The sequence below is a fragment of the Parasteatoda tepidariorum genome, chromosome 7, assembly GCF_982258835.1.
Source record: "Parasteatoda tepidariorum strain Cologne lab strain chromosome 7, Ptep-v5.0, whole genome shotgun sequence".
In the NCBI taxonomy this organism is placed as follows: Eukaryota; Metazoa; Arthropoda; class Arachnida; order Araneae; family Theridiidae; genus Parasteatoda; species Parasteatoda tepidariorum.
Window position 1 is genome coordinate 29,318,777 of NC_141761.1, and position 20,207 is coordinate 29,338,983.

Below are 20,207 nucleotides of genomic sequence, written 5' to 3' on the forward strand. Positions count from 1 at the left end.
TAAACCTCCTCAGTTCCGGAGTTTATGTTAGCCCGGTCTAAACGAAAAATCAGGTTTAAAATATTTTAACTATTGAAATGTTGGTGTAAAAATTTTTCAAAAATTAAATAAGTTTAGGAAAAGGTTTCGGACAGACCAGGAGAGAGACTCTTAAGTGACTTCAAAAATTGTTTGCTGTTGACGTATGCCTGTTTAGGCAGAAGGGGTGCGATTTTTCTTGTTTTTCAGTGGTGCCATCTATGGCCAAGAATTCGACTTCTGCCACACCATACGTCGAACCCGTTTATAGGGCGGACCCATTCATTCATCCACAGATCGTAATTTTTGACCTGAATCAGAGAACGATCGATCTCTAATCCAGTATCCCCAGAGGTTTTGATTTGTTATGGGAACATGGAGGACTTTTGCGACTCGACAGATTTAACGTGCATCAGTCACTTTACTACACGGGAGTCTTCGGCCGGTGGGGTTCGAACCCACAAACTCTCGGACATGGGTCCAGCGCTCTACCGACCAGGCTATCCCGTCCCTTAAAAATTGTTTTAGGAAATTGTAAGTCAATAATCTTTTGCGTATGCATGGAAATGCATTAGGAAAATTAAACCTAAAAAAAAAAAAACTTTCTATCTCAAGCAAATCATGTGATATTCTGTTTAGACATGGCATTGTGAGATTTTTGCCGAATCACCCTAATATATATTAAGGGTGGTCTTAACGAAACACCCTGCATATTTGGCGTATTTTCATTGACAAAATATTTTATTCGTTTTATTTTTAAATTGTGCATTTCTAAATCGATTTAATTCATGTTCTAGGGAGAGTACATAGCACCAGAAAAAATTGAAAATGTATACATTTATTGCAACTTGGTTCTTCAGATACTCGTTGATGGAATCCCAGAAAAGGTATTTAAAACTTATCCATTTTCTTATAACTAAAATGAAATGCTTAGTGATAAATTTGACAAAACTCTTTTTTATTTTTACTATATTATAAGTGTTGGTTAACCCCTTCCTTCTCGCTCCCGTGAAAATGACGGGATGAGGTTTCGCCCTCTATTTCTCGATCCCGTGATATTGACGAGCTGGAGTGTTCAGTAGTAACGCGCCAATAAGAATAAAACGAATTAATTTCTTCTGCCCGGAAAACATTTTATTTCTCATTTTATTCACAGAAGGCAGAAACAGGATATTTTTAAGGAAATTGTAGATAATTAGTGTAATTTAAACTAGGTGTCAGCACTAATCAAATACGTAATACAAATGCAAAAGTAAAAAAAATAGGCACTTTTATGACAGTTTTCTTGAAAATTTACCGATCATTAAGGGGTTAAAGCTTAGAATAGGCATGTCTGCGAGGGATTGTGTTTAACAACCTGAAACCGAGTGCGTTAAATAATGGCAAGAAATCTGATTCTTACTTAGAAATATGTGGATTTGAAGAAAGTTAACTAATAAATGTGATAAAATATCCAATTAATTAAACTCAATTTTTTAAAAAAAAGTTTATTTTCAATTATTACATTAAACAAAAGAAGATACATTTTAGTTTTTAGCACTTTTTATATATTGTAAGACATTTTTATAGCTTTATATTTCGGTCATGAAATATAATTCATTAGACTCCTAATAATAAGAAATTTATATGCCATAAACTGTCTGAAAAGTTATTTGAATCAAATTACCACACTTTCTTGTTATTTTTCGCTAATTTAAAACTCCTACCAACGAAGATAAACGCAATTATATTTTTGCAAAGACAATAGCTCTTGTTTTTAAGCATCTAAACAAATAAAAAATAGTAGAACATTACTTTTTTCAGTGAAAAAATTGTACCTAATGTCTAATATATTGGAGGATAGGGTTGATTAACATTAATAATTTTCCTGATTTCTTTTTAAAACATCATTTGTTAAATAACAGGAATTTGTGGATTGAAAAATGCACAATTTAAGAGTTTAATAAATTAATAATTTAAATAGTCCCTTTTAATAGAGTTTAACAGTCAATTTCAACTTTATTAATTTTAATTGTAAAATATATGTTGTCTGACACATTGTCGTTGCCTCATTAAAGAATAATTCGTACCACAAGGTGGTTCTAATTAAGAGTCTAGACCAGTGATTCTCAACCACTGTGCCGCGGCACTTTTGTGTGCCGCCAAATTCTTAAAATGAGCCGCTAATGCGTGTTTAGAAATGATACAATAAAAATTATAATGCTTTTTTTTTATTATGAGTAAAGTTTAAATTAAAGAAAAGTGCATATATATATATATATATTTTCACTGTGTGCCGTCAAATTTCGAAATCGTTAAAAGTGTGCCGCAAAAAAAAAAAAGGTTGAGAATCACTGGTCTAGACTTTACTTCGAAAAAAATAATAATTAGAATTATTTTTCTCATCTTTTCTGATGCTTGTAATTATGTTTTAAATCTATCAAAGTATCAAAGATTATGTTTTAAATCTATCAAATTATATGAGATTATGTCTTAAATCTATCAAATTAATTACCAAAATTTGGTATAGGGTCAGTTTCCAGGCGCGGAGCTTTTGGAACCCACACTAAACTGTTTCAACGATACCATTCGAAAACAAACAACGAAGTTTAATCGACTTTCATCTTAATGAAAGAGTGCAGATATTCTATCTCTCTTTTTGTTATAAATAAACGATTTTGCGTAGAATTCAAATGCTTTAAAATCAAACTTTTCATTTTGATGCAAAATATTTTCTAACGCTGCACTGACAATATTTTGTCACTTTTTCATGCAAATAAAAATTCATATAAAATAGACATTTAGAAATCAAGAATTTAATTGGTGAATTTAGAGTAGGAAGAACAACCCTCATTCAGTAAGAATGTTCCCTAAGTTAGTTGTCGTTGTTGACGAATTCCTGTTTAGGCAGAAGGGGTGCGATTGTTTCTGTTTTTCAGTGGCACCATCTATGGCCAAGAATTCGACTTCTGCCACACCATACGTCGCACCCGTTTATAGGGCGGACCCATTCATACATCCATTCATTCATCCACAGATCGTAATTTTGACCTGAATCAGAGAACGATCGATCTCCAATTCAGTACCCCCAGAGGTTTGATTTGTTATGGGAACATGGATGACTTTTGTAACTCGACAGATTTAACGTGCAGCAGTCACTTTACTACACGGGGAGGCTTCGGCCAGCGCGGTTCGAACCCACGAACTCTCCGACATGGACCCAGCGCCCTACCGACCAGGTTATTCCGGTCCCCTAAGTTAGTTAAAATCGTAAATGGTATTTTATTATTTCTTAAAATTTTAACCTTTTTTTTTATGGCAGTCTAATTTTCTGAAAGAAATATTTAAAATATTAATTGAATAATTATTATTAAATAAAAAACGCCGATTAATAACCGTTAACCGATAAAGATAAAATTCTCAAAAGTTGAGGAAATTCGGAGAGGGCTCCAAAAGTTTCTCACGAAACAGACCCAATGATAGAAGTATATGTTAGACTAACTATAAACACTTCCAGTTATCTCATTGTTTTAACTCTCTCCTTTTGAAAGTGCTAAAACGTTTCGGAATATTTCTTTCAGGATTACGCTATAGCACTAGTACTTCCAGAACCAACAGCATTCAAGAAATGGTTGGCATCCAAAGGCTATACAAAAATTGAAAACATGGCCGAAGTTTTATCGAGCAAAGTATGTATATTATTTAAAACTAACTTGCACAATTATCAAATTGTAAGAAAAAAAAAAAGAATCTTATTATCATATTTTCAAATACTAAGTTATCTTGTAAACTACCTTAAATATGCTAACTATAATAAGGTGGTAATAAAGTAGCTTTAAGTAAACAAAATATTTTTTTTTTGAACATCCTCAACATCAGGAAAAATCCTATTTTCTGAATTTCAGATACATTAACAATTTTTTTTATAATTTTTGTACCACACTATTATTGGTTTATTTTAAGGATGAACTATTGGTTAATTTTTGTACCACACCATTATTGGTTAAATACATTTTCAATTATAAGGTACATATCGTTTTTTTTAAGGTAGTTTTCCAACATAAAAGTTTTAAAAATGTCACCATTGTAAGCTAAAAGTAATTAATAATGCTTTTAGGTATTTTGCAGTCCCTTTTAAATTTCAAATTTGTTGACGTAATGTTTTTTAATTCTAAAAATATATAATAAAATCTTTTGCAACATATTTTAAGAATCCCTGTTAAAAAAATAATGCTTTTAGGATATTACAATCATGAATTATGAGCAAAATTATTCATGATTGTAATATCCCCCCCCCCTTTTTTTTCTTTTTTTTTTTTTAAATTTCTAAATTAAATTTATTGTATTACTTTTCTTTGTCGCCTGGACAGGATTTTCCTCTTGACGACGAATATATATTCTTTGTATTTATGTGTTTGTTTTTGTTCCCAATAAAGTTATATTAGTATTGTTGTCACAAAAAAAAGAAGAAAAAAAAGAAAGGAAAAAAAAAGACATATTATAAGTTTCTCACTAATATTTAAACAAGAAAGAAAAACAGAAAAAAAAAGCTTTTAAATCTTGATCAATCATTATTGAAGTCAGTGACTGCAACAAGGGATTAAAAGAATCGGAATCCATTTTCTTCAACGGTGAAGCCTTAACCCTTTGACTACGAATTTTAAAAAATGATTTTTTTTTGTCCTGTTTATTATTCAAAAGGACAAAATAGGTCTCAAATAAAATTTAGTACTTGGGATTTAGCAAATTTAGTATTTGGGATCACAAGCGGTTATCAATTTAGAGACCGGGACATATATGTCCCGGTCGTACTTAATGGTGGGATATATATGTCCATTAGTAATTTTTAAACATTTGTTGGGACAAATGAGTTCCGTTAGTAGTCAAATGGTTAAAGCATCTTCTAGCGTCACACTAGGAAACGTTTTTCTGCCTGATTTGAAAACCCCTAACGGGCATAGTTTCTTTTTTTTCATGGTCTCCAAATGTAAGAATTAAAGGTTACTATTACGGAACACCCTGAATAAAAAGTAATAAATGACGGCACATAATGGAGTAAGAAATATAGTAAAAGATAACAACGCTACCTTTCAGAGTTAAAAATTAAGGTTTTTGAACTAAATGTACTGTAAGTTGCATGTAACCGATTTTAACCTGGTCACATGGGAGCACAAAAAGTGAATGTAAAGTCTAACGGGGATGGATATCTCCATTACAGAGAAGTCTTTAGAGGTAGAAGGTAAGGGTAACATTGATATATTTACTGTCAATTATTTATAGTGAACTTTGGTACAAAACCTAGGTAAAAGTTTTCCTGAACTGCGTACGTCAATATATGATTTGTCTCTACCCGGGGCAAGCAAATGTCATGATTTCCCGGTGGTTCATAATTTTTGATGAAAAAATTTTGCAAAACGTTACGCTTCCTCGTAACTCAAACGCTAACATTATTTGAGCATCACAACGCATGTGCGGACATTTTTCATTATATCGGCTATCACTGAATCGCTGAGAGGTAAAAAAAAATATTGAGCGTTACGGTTAAAGTAAGACAAACGCTATGCAAAATCTTTCTAATTAGAAGTAATAGATGAGTTGCGTTCCGTTGTCCGAGTTCAGCAATGGTGCAATACAGTTACCCGTGATGTTAACGTTACTATATTTCTGATACTATCACACTAGTCCGTTTTTAATTTGAGTAACCTTCATAAATGCATATATATTATAGTTCTGTTTTAAAGATTTTCCTTAGATGCAAAAAAGGAAGAAAAAAAATTTAACTCCGGAAATTTTTTTACATAGCTCGCTAAGATTTAAAAATGTCAAATGAAGAAGGGAAATATATTAATTGTCATCATCAGCAGTGGCACGACAGCCCTTTGTGAGCCTGGGCCTTCCTCAGAAGCTTTTCCCATTCTGTCCTTCTCCCAGCAATTGTTTTCCAGTTCTTTACATGACGAATTAATTACTATGTACATGACAAAATTATTTCTTTGCAATATAAGTGTTCTGTTGGTGACATTGAACCATACTTTTAGTAATAACTGAATTTTATGATTATAAAGTCACATAATCAATCATAAATTCTTTTTTTTTATATTTATATAAGAAAAATAATTCTTACTAGAAAGACGGACTCATATGCATTGATCAGAACATTATCAGATTTTGATAATTTACAGCTCAAATTGAATTATCTGAACATCAACTGACAAAGTCTGTCTAAAAAAGTAACTATGTTGATTTCTGTTAGGAAATAAGAAAAGATTTCCTGTTAGAATTGCACCATTATGGGAATGAAAAACATCTGAATTCATTAGAGCAAGTAAGTCTCGTTCAATTTCTTCTTTCCGATAACGATTTCGAGTGCCCAATAACAATGAATAAACCTCTCTTGATTTTTCAGGCAAGAAACATAGCTTTCCTTTCAGAGCCTTTAACCATCGAGAATGATTTATTGACGCCGACTTTCAAAATTAAACGAAACATTGCACGCAAGCGATTTGAACAGATTTACCACAGGTTATATGAAGAAGGACCACTTATTGCTTCTCTGAAATCTTAGCATCTTCAAAATGCATATATGTCTTCTTTAACCACAACTATTTTTTAAAAGAAATTTGTGCTTAAATATTACGCATTGTATTTAAAAAGCATTTTTACTACACCTCTAATAATCATTTGTATTATTTTTAATGAATTATTTTTGTAAAAAAAGAATAAATTATTATTTTTAATTTACTTTAATATTTTATCAATTTGTTAATTAATCATTTATCATTAAATTTCAAGAACAAAATTTATCGAACTTCATAGGCTTTCGTTTTATGTTCTTTTTTTCAATATTTAAAGAATTTTTAAAAAATTAAATACAACTAATATACTGGTCACCAGTGTACAAAAGAACCATTATGTTTAATACTTATATATTATTATAAAAACCATCCTATTAATCGCAATAAAAGTGCTCAAGTGGATTTTAAGCATGAGCTGATGCATATAAGGATATTTATATTCTCACAACCTACTTCCATAATTTCTGTTTCATAGTCACATACATATGAGACATACAGGGTAATGACGAGGCGGCTGACTGACTGATTGCAAAATTAAAAAACTTGTAAACAAAAGATAATAAAAGAATGAAACTTTTCGATGTCTATTGTGAAAGCTGTAACAAAAGTTGCCAACAGATGGCGCTGTAAGCTGAAAAGAATTTTTTAAAAGAATACAAAGTATCCGTAGTACCGTAATCAAACTGTGATATTCCAGTTCCTGAAATACTCGCTGTTCCATAAAATATCCGACTTAAACCCCCTAATCCTGTAATGGCAAACTCCTCTCACGTTTTAACGTTAAAACTGATAGTCGACGACTTGCAGTACTATCTGTCGGCAACCATTGAAACTAATTTTCAAAATTTCCGTATAAAATCTTTATAGCTTTCATAATAAACATGCCATTTGTTTCATTCCCTGTCACTTTTAAGTCAAAAATTTTATTTTTAATAACCATCAGTCATCCGCTGGACACCCTATGCCTCATACGCATGTATTAATTTTGGTACTGCGGGCAAATATTATGTAGCTAAAGTGCCCTGAGACAAATTTAAATTTCCTAAGCGTGACACAAGTTGGAAAATTTAGAGAGCCTTTGCTTCACAAGGGAAATTTCTTCCAAGGCAAGCCATTGCTTAGTGGAGGGTGGTAAGGTATATTAATGGGAAAATCAATTATGTATTTCATTTAACTCTTTTTCACTGCCAAAAATTTCAAATTATTTTCTGTTTCTTTGAGAAAATCTGATCCCCTAAACACTGCCACGATTAAAAGTTCAGTACTGCTCTAGTGAAATATTTTTAAAGCCCACAAATAAAAAGTATTCAAATTATTTAGCAATAAAGATATTATAAAAATGATAAAACCAATTTTTGTTTATTTATTTGAGCGAATAGTCGGTGAGCTTTTTATTCTGGGCACAGTTCAAAAGGTGTGTTTAAGAAAATGAACAGTAAAAAAATGTGGCTTTCTAATGTTCAACCTAAATTTAACAACTAAGCAAGGAATTTCGTACTTACTTTTTTTTAAAAAACTAAGCATAATTGCGGGGCTAAGTCCCGGACGCACGTACCGGGGTCAGAGTGGCTGGGTATGGATGGTGTTTTCTACACTAGGGAGCGCTGCAAGCTCGGGCTCGGGACTGCCTAAATTTCCGGGTTACTGTTTCAGTTGTATTTTAAAGCAATTTGGCATCATTGTGTTTTGAGATTTTTGCAAACAATGCATTTGATTACTTATTGCTTATGTTTACAATACTAACAATGCTGTTTACAATACTAAAAGTGTTAACACTAACGTAGGATGGTGCACAGCTTGCAACACGAACAAACAGTAATAAACAAATGGAAAGAGGCCAAATCAAGACTACCAAAAAAGCAAGTTATTCAAAATCTAGCAACCATGTCACCTTTTTTAATAATAAATAACAAAATAACTAAAACAAATTTTCACTCCAAACTCCCCAGAATTACATAATAACATTAATATCTTATGAAATACGGCAGATTTGAGCTCAGAAATTATCTAGTTTATTTCTTTTATTGAAAACAAAATTATCCGTTTGAAAACATCGCCTATCAGAATAACATGTAGTAAGCAGCTGCAAACTTTTTAACCGGAACTAGAGTAGGTCCCGAGATCGAGATTGTTATTGTTTACATTTCTATTGAAAACACCATCCATATTACAGATGTATCTCGTCATATTCAGAGCACTAAATAAGAAAATGGGTTTAAAAATATAAATTCGTTCAATCTAAATTCTTTAAAAAAATTAATAGAAGTTTGAAGCTGCGTACATTTTCGTAAACACATATTTTGAGCTGTCTGCAAAATAAGAAGTTCACAGACGGAATTCTGAGTCTTTACGATAACTTTTCCCCCATTGGTCAGATGCTCAGTCCCATGGCGAGAATTCATTTCCCATTTTAACTCGTTTTTGCAATACTTTCTTTGGAATTTATTCTAATTTTCATAACAGCATGATGTGGATCGATAATGTTAGTCAAATGGCAAACAAAACTTTGAAACGAAAAACTTTCATTGTGAAGTTCCTGAGGTAAAGAATGTTACTAGAGGCAAAAAGCTTTTTTTTTTTACATTCGGTTCAGAGGTATTTTTTTTAAACTTATGTTTGTCAAAAAATAATTAGGTACGTAAATTTCTCAAATCACAATTGAAATAGAATAAAAAGAAACATTTGCAAAATAAGCAAACAATTTAACGATTACTATTAAATTACGACATGATATCAAGGACAACATTGCCGTAGTTAATTAAAAAATACAACATGTGAATTCGATGATTTGAACCATTGAAGTGTTTCAAATAACATTGAAGAATTGTTGTGTCGAACTATAGCAATGATACATAAAATTAAAACTTAGTTTCTTTCCATCAATTGATTTAGTTTCATAAAAATAACATTTTATTCGAAATACTATCAAGAAATTTGTTAATTTTTTGCATATTTTTTTTAAAATTTGTAGATTTAAAGCAAGTTACTAAGAACAAGTTATTTAAATAAATTCTTATTCCATAAGCAAATAAAAGATTTGTGGAAAAGATAATTCATCATTCTATAAAACAAAGGTCTTATTTAAGGAGTGAATCTGCAGCACGACTATCTTCATAAATTCTAATTTGTTTAACTCCAACGCAGTCACACATATTATTTTTGTGAAAATAAAATTTATTGGCGATCGAAATGGGCTGCAGGTGGCGTAGAACAGAACTCTTTTCCTATGGCAACACTTCACATGCTTTCCCCATTAGCGTGTGGAAAGTTATAGAGGAAGGAAGTACGTTAGTTTCTCTCTGGATTTTCATATAAATTAAAATCTTTTAACTTGAAAAACTATATGGAACTGAAAACTACATTAAGCATAGTTCTAAAGAAAAGTATCACGGAAATTTAAAAAAAAAACATTTTAATTAAGTAAAAAGGAAAAATATTAAGAAAAGGGAAAATATCGTAGTACATTCCTATATAACTGAAAAGAGGAGGAGAGGGAAGGGAGAAGGGCTAATAAGGCATGAAACCGGTCTTTCCCCAGATGGCGTATTCGAGTGTTGCGATCGCGAATTCTGATGCGTCACATTTGCTTGGATCCTTAAAATTTAAATGCCGTCTTAAAAATAAATGCGAAAGTGAAAAACCCTGAAAACCTGTGTAATAACTCGATAACAAGATACCAATTTATATACTATTCATATTCAATATAATTTTTTGAACTAAGATTTATAATTAAATTACCTACTAATAAAGGATATCTACTACTAAAGAATATCTAATACCTACTAATAAAGAATAAATAAAGTGTATGGTAACTAATTTTAGAAAAAAACTTCGTTCTTAAAGAATAGCGAAACTGGGTTTTAAAATCGTGTGCAAATTAATCACGATATTGGATTTAAGAACGCGAAAATACAAATCGCAATATTGGATTTTTGAATCGCGATGCCTGATTTTTAGATCCCGTGAATACGGATAGCGACATTGGATTTTAAATTGGAGTTAATACGAATCGCAATATTAGTTTCAAAAACGTGTAAATACAAATTGCTGAATAAGGATTTTTAAATCACGTGAACACGAATCGAAATGTAAGATTTTTAAATCGCGTGAATATGATTCGCAATGAGTAACTTTTAAATCCGGTAAATACGAAAATCGATATTAAAATCGAGTGATTGATATTAAAATCACGTGAATCCGCGATCTTAACGGATTCCGAAGTAATTTCACACATTAAAAAGGACCGACAAACCACTATAATAAAATCAAAATTGCAAAACAGTCACGCGTATGAAAACGTCTCGCTGCCGAGATTCAGCGAAGGTTTCAAAATTTAAATCGTAGAACCTAATTGTGTTACTTTACATTTTAGATTGGGGGTGGAAACTTCGTCGGTTTATAAGTCTTGATTTGCGGAAGTTCGCGAATCAGTGGTCTTGAGAAAAGCGGAATTCCCCGAAAAAATCACATGCCCTGCTCCTAGTTTCTAGACCTGGAGGAATGATACGAAAAACCAGGAATTCCGGGGTACACCCCGAATACGATCACCCCTACTATAATCCAAGAACTGAAAAAATTCCTCTCTTTTTGTTCTTTGCTGTGTTCTCTCAATTCAGCTTTTTAAATTTTATTTAAAGCAAGTTTCGAGATGTTTAAAAAAGAAGTTACAGTGATTTTCTCCTGTTTGTTTGCTTGCCTTCAAAAAATAAAAAGGCCTAAATTAAAAATAGTCAGCAGATGCTGTAATAATCTGAAGCACCTACTGTTGTTCTGGAGAGTTTCTGCATCCAGGAGTATATGCATTAGACTGTGAGAGACAAAAATGACAAACGATTTGAAATCGGTGGAGACACTGGTAACTCCTAGAATGCAAGTTTTGTTATGAATAAAGAGTGTACAAACAATATAAATAAAAAAATGCTAAGACAATTCGTTGTTTGCAGCTCAAAAACTAGGGCATTTACTTACACTTAATTTTAAATTTTTTTTAAAAAAGATTGACATTGCTAACTAAGGAAAAACAAACAAAAATTTTTTTTTTCCAATACAGCCACTACATGGCCACTTAATCAACGTGGCGAGTTCCGTTTTTGCATACAAATTACAGGACGAAATTGCGAAATTTCACTACTTGCCAGTTGTATCATTCGCACTGCGGTCGCTTTTTCAAAAATTTAAAACAATTTTTAAAAAAACTGTTTACATTAATAATGCAAGGAATTTTTTCAAAACATGGTATACACCATAACGTTCATTTTCAAAATGAAAAAAAATATTTGGAAAAAGGTATAAAATGTAGTAATTATCAGAATATTACGAAATATTCATAGTGATTCCAAATTTATTTTTTTAAAAATAGCAAAATGCACACAGGGTTCATTTTTGACAAAGAAGTGGCCATCAGACGGGGACTGTCAGGCACCTATGCGTTTAAACCGCAATTGGAGATTAAGTCCCCTACAGCCAGAGGCAACCACTTATTTTGCCCTATAACTACAACAGTTTGAGCCAGGGTTTGATTCATTCAGCTAGACTGGACGTCTAATTAAAATACAGTTTCTCTCATAAATCTCAGTAGTTTGAAATTCATTTTAATGTAATGTCTTTAGTTCAGAGCAAGAAAAGTCCACTAGCGCTTGGGTGTAATGCAGGGGACTGACAACTACCTGTCCTCATATCTAAATAGTGACAGAGTAGTGCACCTATGCGTTTGCACTAGCATTGGATAATCATCAATAATGAATTCCAATCTGTCGCCAATAGTCCATTAGTATAGATCTAGATAACCAAAAAAAATAATCACCAATTACAGAAGCAATGAGGTGCAGTCTAAGGTCAAGATGAATAGACACTCATGCAAATAGTACAGACAGAATAGTGTGACATGTAGCAGAAAATTTTATAGTTTAGGCAAGTCAGCAGCATCATCTTAATACAAACTTTGTAACTAATTTTAAACCATACTGAGAATAAATTCTCTAATTTCTTAAAGAGCATGTAGTAAATTGTAACTCATTCTTTTTTTTAAATTTTTACGAAATCGATTCTTCAAATTATCTATGATTTTTGAAACTCACAGTAATAAAAGTAGCGTGAAAATAATAATGGTAATAAATATGAAAAGACAACATACCACTCTCAATCTGCAGTTAAAGAATCTTTATTTTATACTGCCGAAACAACAATTTGCTAAATAAAACTACAAATAGTTTAAAGAGTAAAGGAATGTCTAATAAAATGGCAGGTAACGTTAGCACTTATCACAGAAATAAAAATAAAAAGACAACAAAAATAATAATAACAAAAGTTATACGACATATGATTAAATACAGACGATTTGGAACTCTAATCTTACACTACTTTAAAATGTTAATAAATATCTTGAATAATTTACAAACAATTTCAAAAAATTAAAAAAAATTAGCATTTATCAGAAGAAAAAAAAACGTTTTATAACAATAATAAAAACTCCAAACAAAGTAACAAAATTGTTCAAAGTATTCAAATTGTTAAAACCAAAAAATTTGAAAACCTAAAGTTACAATACCTTCAAATGATAACAATCATCCTAAATAAGTAGCAAACAATTTTAATAAAATTTTAGAAAAAAATTAAGCTTTATTTTAAGAAAAGCAATAAATTATTCATTTCCAAAGAAAGTTTACTCTTCAAATAGTAACATAAATGAACAACATACGGATCTGATGCAGGAACATGATAAAGTTTTAAAGTAAAAAAATATAGTAAGTCATTAAAGCAAATTCATATGACTAAGCATGACTTTTTTTGGATTCTAGCTTCAAATTTTTTTTAAAATTCAAATTACTTCACAAAAGAATTTGGAAGGATAAAAAAGAAAAATTTAGGAGACTTATTTAGTGACACTATTTGAAAAAAAATTATTAATTTAAAAAAAATTAGAAGGATAAAATTATAACAGTTTTCTAGACTTATTTGTCACAATATGCTGTCTAGCACATCTTATATAAAAAAAAAACTGCATTATACCTAACCAAAAAATATGATAAAAATAACTTAAAAATAATCATGAAACTTTAAACATTATATACATTCTAAGCTCTAAAAAACATTGAGAACATTAACTTTTTAATAAAATGAAAAACAAACTTTGATTAACAAATAACAATTTTGGCACTTTAAAATAATATCTTGATATATTTTTCATAACTTTGGAATAATAACAATCAACAATAAACATTTAGGTACTTTTAATGTTTGGCTTACTCTCAGTATAGGAATTTTTTATTTTCTTCGGTTTGGCGGCAACAGGTGGTTTCTTTTTTCCAGAAGAAGTGTGAGTGGTGGATGACTTACTATCAGAACTTTTTTTCACTGAAGACTTCTGAAACTGCATGCTCATATCTTGCAGAACATCAAACAAAGCAATCGGACAGACATCCAATCTCAATAGTTCTAAAAGAATGCTTAAAAAAACACATTATTTATTTACTTATTTCTTTTATGAAAAAAAAAACAATGAATAACTATTTTACAAGTATTGATTCTAAAGCAAAAGCAATTACAGGGGTTCGTTCAGAAGAAATTTGGGTCCGTTAACGGACCCTTCACAAAATATCATTTCATAAAAACGGACCCTTCACAAAATATTTTAACTTAAAAATGGATCCTTCACAAAATGATTTACCTTTTAATCGGACCCTTCACAAATTTTTTTATCTTAATTATCGTTTTTTTAATTGAATAAACCCCTCCCAGGGCCGAAAACAAGAAAGATGGATGTAAACGAATTAAGTTTTGCCCTCGGCAGACGCTTCTTTCATTATTCGTCCAAAATTAATATTCTGCGTTCAGCAGTATAGGCTAAATACCAAATATTTGTATGTTGCATCTCTAATTTAGAAGCAGCAATTGCTGTTTAATTTTGAAAATTGAATTCTTTTTATTATAATTTTACAGTGCTGAGCATAATCTTGTATATATTAATTTAAATTACTCATTAATTTAAATTAATTTAAATTACTTTTACTTTGTTCATTAATTTAAATTACTTTTTAAATTTGGAGTTAATATAAAATTTTGAAAACTTAACGAGTTTAAAAATTGGAAGTTTCTTCAGTACACAAATTTTACTACAAAAGATAAATGTATTTTTCTTTTGAAAATTTAATTTTTTTTAATTATAATTTTACAGTGTTGAGCATAATCTTGTATCGATTTACAATTTAAAAACTTATTGAAAAAGTTTTTTGCAATACGGACCCTATTTGCACAAATTCACAAAAGCAGGACCCTTTGAAAGAATGTGACTCAACGTTTATTTTATATTTACAAATTACGAGTAATTTTTTTCACAATTTTACAAAAACGGACCTTTAACAAAATGTCTGGACAGACCTCTGAATTAATACAAAAAAATATATATATAAAAGTTGTAAGAAATAATTTAAATTAAAAAATTTATAATAACCAAAGTTCTAGAATTTCACTGTACTTTTCAGAGTAAAGAACTTTCTAAATAAAATGGTAATATTAAATAAGCTAATTACAGTATGTAAAATAAAATCTCTTTAAATTTTTTGTCTCATCTATAAAACATGAGTACTATTATTATTATTATTTTTTTTGTATAAGCTTAGATCGTATAAGCAGGCTACAAAAGCTACCCAAAAATTTAAAAAACTACTGTACATTTTACAGTGAAATTCATTTTTATTGGAAGATGTTATGTATAAAAAATCTGACAAACTAGGATCTTAGGGTACAACTGCTGTACCAGCCGTCTCCGAATGGTTAAAGAATAAAATTCAAATTTTGAACAGAATCAGACAGGATGATTGATGAATGTGAATCGGCTGCCTGTCTGTTACCACTAATAATGGAGAAGGTGAAACAAGATGATATTCCTAATGAAGAAATGGATGACTGTAACTACATAATCCAGTTTTTAATTCATAATACAAACTTAAGTACTGACAAAGAATACCAGCTTGCAAAAGATTAACCACACAGAAATAATTGGATATGTTCTTTCTTATGGAGAAATAGGATACATTAAAAATTTTGCTGACAGTTATACAAAACTAAAGACATGTTAAACAATAGAAAGGAAAGTTACTTTCAAAATTCAAACCATTTGTCATTTAAACCAACAAGTTAAACAGTACATAGAACAGGTTTTCAGTCGTGGCCAGGATCTCAGTACTGCTTATACCACAGACTAGTGGAGTAAAGCTAGAAAATACGACACATACTGAAAATGTATTTAAAATTGTTTAAGAGAAAGATGGAAACCAATCAGCATTGGAAGGCATTAAAGAAAGCTCAAGTGGTACTAATATTGAATACAACAAAGGGTGTGATATCAAAATTGACCAGAAATATCAATTTAAAAAGAATTATGCGCTAAATTTGGCAAATTTAAGAATGGGGAAAATATTATTACTTGATCAAGCATTTATAAATGGCTAGGGGCTAAAAAACAAATAGATTTTGAAAAAATGAAAGGAGTTTTAATTATTCTGGAAAAATTGTTAATTTGGTTAACTTACATGGAAAGTCAGTAGAAAAAATTTGTTGTCAGAGGCAAAGCGCTAAATTGGCTAAGAAATACCAAACTGTTAGGTTGGCAAGACATAAAATGAAAGATATTAATGCGGTTTAAAATTTTGTTGTTGGAACTGGAAGGCTAGGAAGAAAAATTTGATAACCTGAATGGTTAATGAGGGTGAAAATAAAGATTTAACCCACTGGCGGTTAAGGAAATGTGCAAAATTGGGAGAATGTTTCTCCCCTACACACAGTTCCCCTATCAGTTAACATGGGAAAACTGGTTTTGCTATGCAGAGAAGACTGCAGGTTAAATTGCGACTTTTTACGTGCAGAACCGTCAGTGGGTTAAAGGTAAAAAAAATTTTAAGAGAAATTCTGGATTTAGCAGTAATCAATTAATGATATAAGTAATGTATTGCTGGAACTTAAAAATAAAATTTATCTAAGCTAAAAAACAATCTTAAAAGTTATTAACAACAAAATAATAGGTACCAAAATTTCCAGTGAAAAGCAAAATTATTATAAGAATATTCCAAAATAAAATTGTTAGGAAAAGGTATTAAAATAAATACTAATACCAGATAATTTGCAAAAAGGATTAAAAAATTTTAAACAATATATAATGCTGGAATATAAAAGTTTGATGGGAAAACTTATTAAGTTGTTATATAGGGCAGTGTTTCCCAAACTTATGACTTTTGTGTACCCTTTCTAAATTTTTCGTATCGCTGAGTACCCCTAATAAAAAAATGAATGAATTTTTTACGATGAAAAATCGCACAAAAAGTAAAAATCACAACTGGCTGTTGACACCACTAATTATTAACTGTTAACTCTGCAAAAAATATCCAATAGAAAAATACGTAATCGTAAATTTTCATGGCTAGCTTTGTTTTTAAATAAAAATTTTTGTAATTTTCGTTTGTTGCAAGATATTTCGCATAAGAACACGTACCCCTGCTAAACTGTTCCCGTACCCCTTGGGGTACGCGTACCACACTTTGGGAAACACTGATATAGGGCATTATTAATATTAGTTAGTTGACATTCACTCATGTCACACACAACATTTGTACGATTCTCACTTGATGGTGAGATGTAAGGAATAATAAGTAAGTTTCAGCTATTTTCACAATTCTTTTTATTTCTTCCAATTCTGATACTTTTAATACTATGTTATGGCAAATGAATTTTGTATTTCATTAATCACTTTTTTATGTGTTGAATTTGCAATGATTTCATCCTTAATCTACATGAAGCTTCTATTCTTTATTTTATTATTTATTACAATTACTTTGCATTTTTTCAGCCATTTTGGCACCATTTTTAATACATTATTATTCCAAATTGGAACATTTTAAAATCCAAGCATTAATCGCATTTTAAAACTGATTTATAGAAAGTGCAAATTTAACTGTGGAATTGTTTTTTAGTTAAACTATTTTTCTTCATAAAAAAAAAGATTTTTTTAATGATTAATTTTGTATTACTTCAGATTTCTTAAAAGTGTTTTTTTGTGATTGTTACCCTTTTTTGAAAGATATAGTGTCATCTGCTCTTTTTAAGATGTTGATTGATCTATGAAAAAGTGTTTTACTGCTTCTTACTATAGTTAGCAATTTTGTTTTTCAGTTTACATTTACTAATAAATATTGTTTCAGAGTTTCTGATGAAGGAATTCAAAGTATAAAAATGCTTGGAAACTCTTGATAAGTAGTGGGTACATTCTCTAGTATTCAGAAGAATAACGTAGAACATTAAGAATAACATAGAAAACGGGCATAGGAGATGTCGGAAACGGACAATGTTAAACTAGGGTTCCACAACAGTTTGAAATTGTTCTATGCTTTAGAAATAAAAGAAAGTTTTAACTGCTATTTTAAATAAATAAATACACAAAATACACCCATGAGAGAGCATTTTCATAAAAGCACAAAATTTAATTGCTTACTGAAACACATGAGGATCTATAATAATTCCAGATAGCTGTGCTAGTTGATATAATTCCAAGTCTTCATCAGCAAGTTTTTTAAATTGGTGTTGTTTAGAAGTTTGTTGCTGTCTTCCTTCAGTCATCTTCTAGGAGGCCTTGATAATACTTTAAAATATATAATTTGATGATTGTTTTACCTAAATTAAATATATTAAAAAATAACTTTAAGTACTATAAAGCCAAAATCGGATTTATTGAAAATTAATCTTTCATAAAAAATGCAATAAATATAACAGAAAGTTTACAAAAAAAGTTATAATAAAGCATGATTAAAATTTGTACATTATCTAATTGCTTGGCTAATTTCAAAATGAAAATAAAAACTTTATTCAATATGATAGATATTTTTGTTGAATACAATAAAAAAGAGCAACTATAAACTTGATTACATTAAATTTTTAGAAGAAATTTTAACAAAATTAGAAGGATATGTAGAAAACTTTCCTGAATATAATTGACTTTTAATTAGTGGAATTTAACTAACAAATGAATGATATGAAGGAAGTAATGAAACATAATAACAAACAAAAAACATGAAATTATCCATAAAAAATGGACAAAAAACTCAAATCTTATGTTTAAAAGTTTTGAACTTATGTAATCAATAGTAGTAGAAAATTAGCATTATTTTACTTCTTCATTTTCCTTTTTTTTTTTCCCGTAGCTTTTAATACATAAAGGAGAATTTGTTAACTTTCTAAACTGAAATCTTGAAAGAGCTATTATAAGGAAATTTTTCAATAAACACTGTAGTATAGCATAATCTATTTATTTAACTGTTGAGTTCCATAAAAACAAAATTCATATTAAAAATTTTCAGCAGAATGGATACTGTAAGACATGTTCAGAAGAAAATCAGGAAGAAAAAAAAAAAAAACTGTGCTTAAGACATGTATATAGTTACTTATTGGTAATGCCAATTAAAGAATATGCAGGCATGCTATAAATCAGAATACACAGTGGCATGTATAGAGATTGAAATTCTCCCAAAAATATTATTTCATAAAAAAATGATATCTTCCTTCGAAAATTCCAAACTAAATTCCACATTTTCAATTTATAAGTAGTTCTTATGACTATAACCAACATGCTAAAAATTTAATTTTTTCAAAAATTTTATCACTAACAAATTGCCAAACTAGAATTTTTTTTAGAAGAGATTACTGAAGCGTGATTTAAAATTATATGAATATTAATACAGCTAAGAACCAGTCAGAGCATGAAAATGACATTTCTGCGAATGTAATGCAACTCGAATAAAACAATTGTATTTTCACAAATTATAATTAGACTTCTTTTTTTTTATTCATTTATTTAAATTAGTAGCAAACCAGTATTTTGCAACATTTAAATATTATATATTTTTTCTTAGAAATTTTTATTTTACATGCAACAAAACAAAACTGTTATTAATGCAAAATTAATTTTTAGTTCACATAAAATAAAATAATTAAAATCATAGCCAAATCAGTGCTTCGATTCAGCAGAAATAAATAACACTAAGTTTCAGCGCACTTGCTAAAACTTAACTAGAAAGTTTGCAGCACTGGCAATTACAATCACCAAGCTGCCAAATAGATTTTAAACTTGAATTTAAAAAAAAAAAAAATGTAGCTGTTTGCCCAGAAGTAGCCAAGACTTAGCGATTTTTCTGCCACAGATCACGGAAATCTCACCGCATTTCTAATTTACAACTTTAATCAATACAAAATAATTTATTTTATAGAAACAAAAAATATTACTGTTAATAATTTCATATTCTGCCTCATTGCTGACACATCTGATGTTGTAAGTTTCACTCAATAGAGGAATGTTACTTTGTAATAAATAAATGAAGAAAACATAGAAAGTAAGAACTAGTAAAATGTTATATTAAAAAATAATTATCTAAAAATTAAAATGTCTGAAATATTTAGGGAAACAGAGATTAGGTGTTTTTCTAAACAATGTTCAGAAATTTTTTAGAATAATCCTTAGAGAAAATACCATCGAGCAGTTACTTGAAAATTAATATTTATTTTAGTTTTTGTCGCATTCGATTGATTAGTTGATTGCTCATTATGCAAGAAGCAAGGTCAGAAGAAAGTGATGCTCGTGATGCTTTAGGCACA

The 20,207-nt window shown here is 29.8% G+C and overlaps 2 protein-coding genes across 6 annotated transcripts in view; one reads left to right on the forward strand and one right to left on the reverse strand.

Annotated features, from left to right (window-relative positions):
• LOC107447554 (long-chain-fatty-acid--CoA ligase 5) overlaps nt 1-6,736 on the forward strand; it is a 47,140-nt gene extending 40,404 nt beyond the window's left edge. The window contains exons 18-21 of the mRNA XM_043046007.3: nt 816-905; nt 3,579-3,686; nt 6,251-6,322; nt 6,404-6,736. Of these exons, the coding sequence (XP_042901941.2) occupies nt 816-905; nt 3,579-3,686; nt 6,251-6,322; nt 6,404-6,562 (429 nt within the window). The 3' untranslated portion in view covers nt 6,563-6,736. The remainder of the gene's footprint in view (nt 1-815; nt 906-3,578; nt 3,687-6,250; nt 6,323-6,403) is intronic.
• LOC107447559 (uncharacterized) overlaps nt 1-20,195 on the reverse strand; it is an 85,112-nt gene extending 64,917 nt beyond the window's left edge. For 3 of the 5 annotated variants that reach the window (XM_043046014.3, XM_043046011.3, XM_071183672.2), the window contains exons 1-4: nt 19,839-19,975; nt 18,055-18,233; nt 13,818-14,017; nt 11,336-11,434 (exon numbers count right to left, since the gene is read on the reverse strand). In XM_043046014.3, coding sequence (XP_042901948.2) covers nt 11,336-11,434; nt 13,818-14,017; nt 18,055-18,179 — 424 coding nt within the window. In that variant the 5' untranslated portion in view covers nt 18,180-18,233; nt 19,839-19,975. Of the gene's footprint in view, nt 1-11,335; nt 11,435-13,817; nt 14,018-18,054; nt 18,234-19,838 lie in introns of all 5 variants that reach the window. The other 2 variants (XM_043046013.3, XM_071183673.2) reach the window with 2 other exon arrangements.
• Nucleotides 20,196-20,207: the final 12 nt, after the last annotated feature.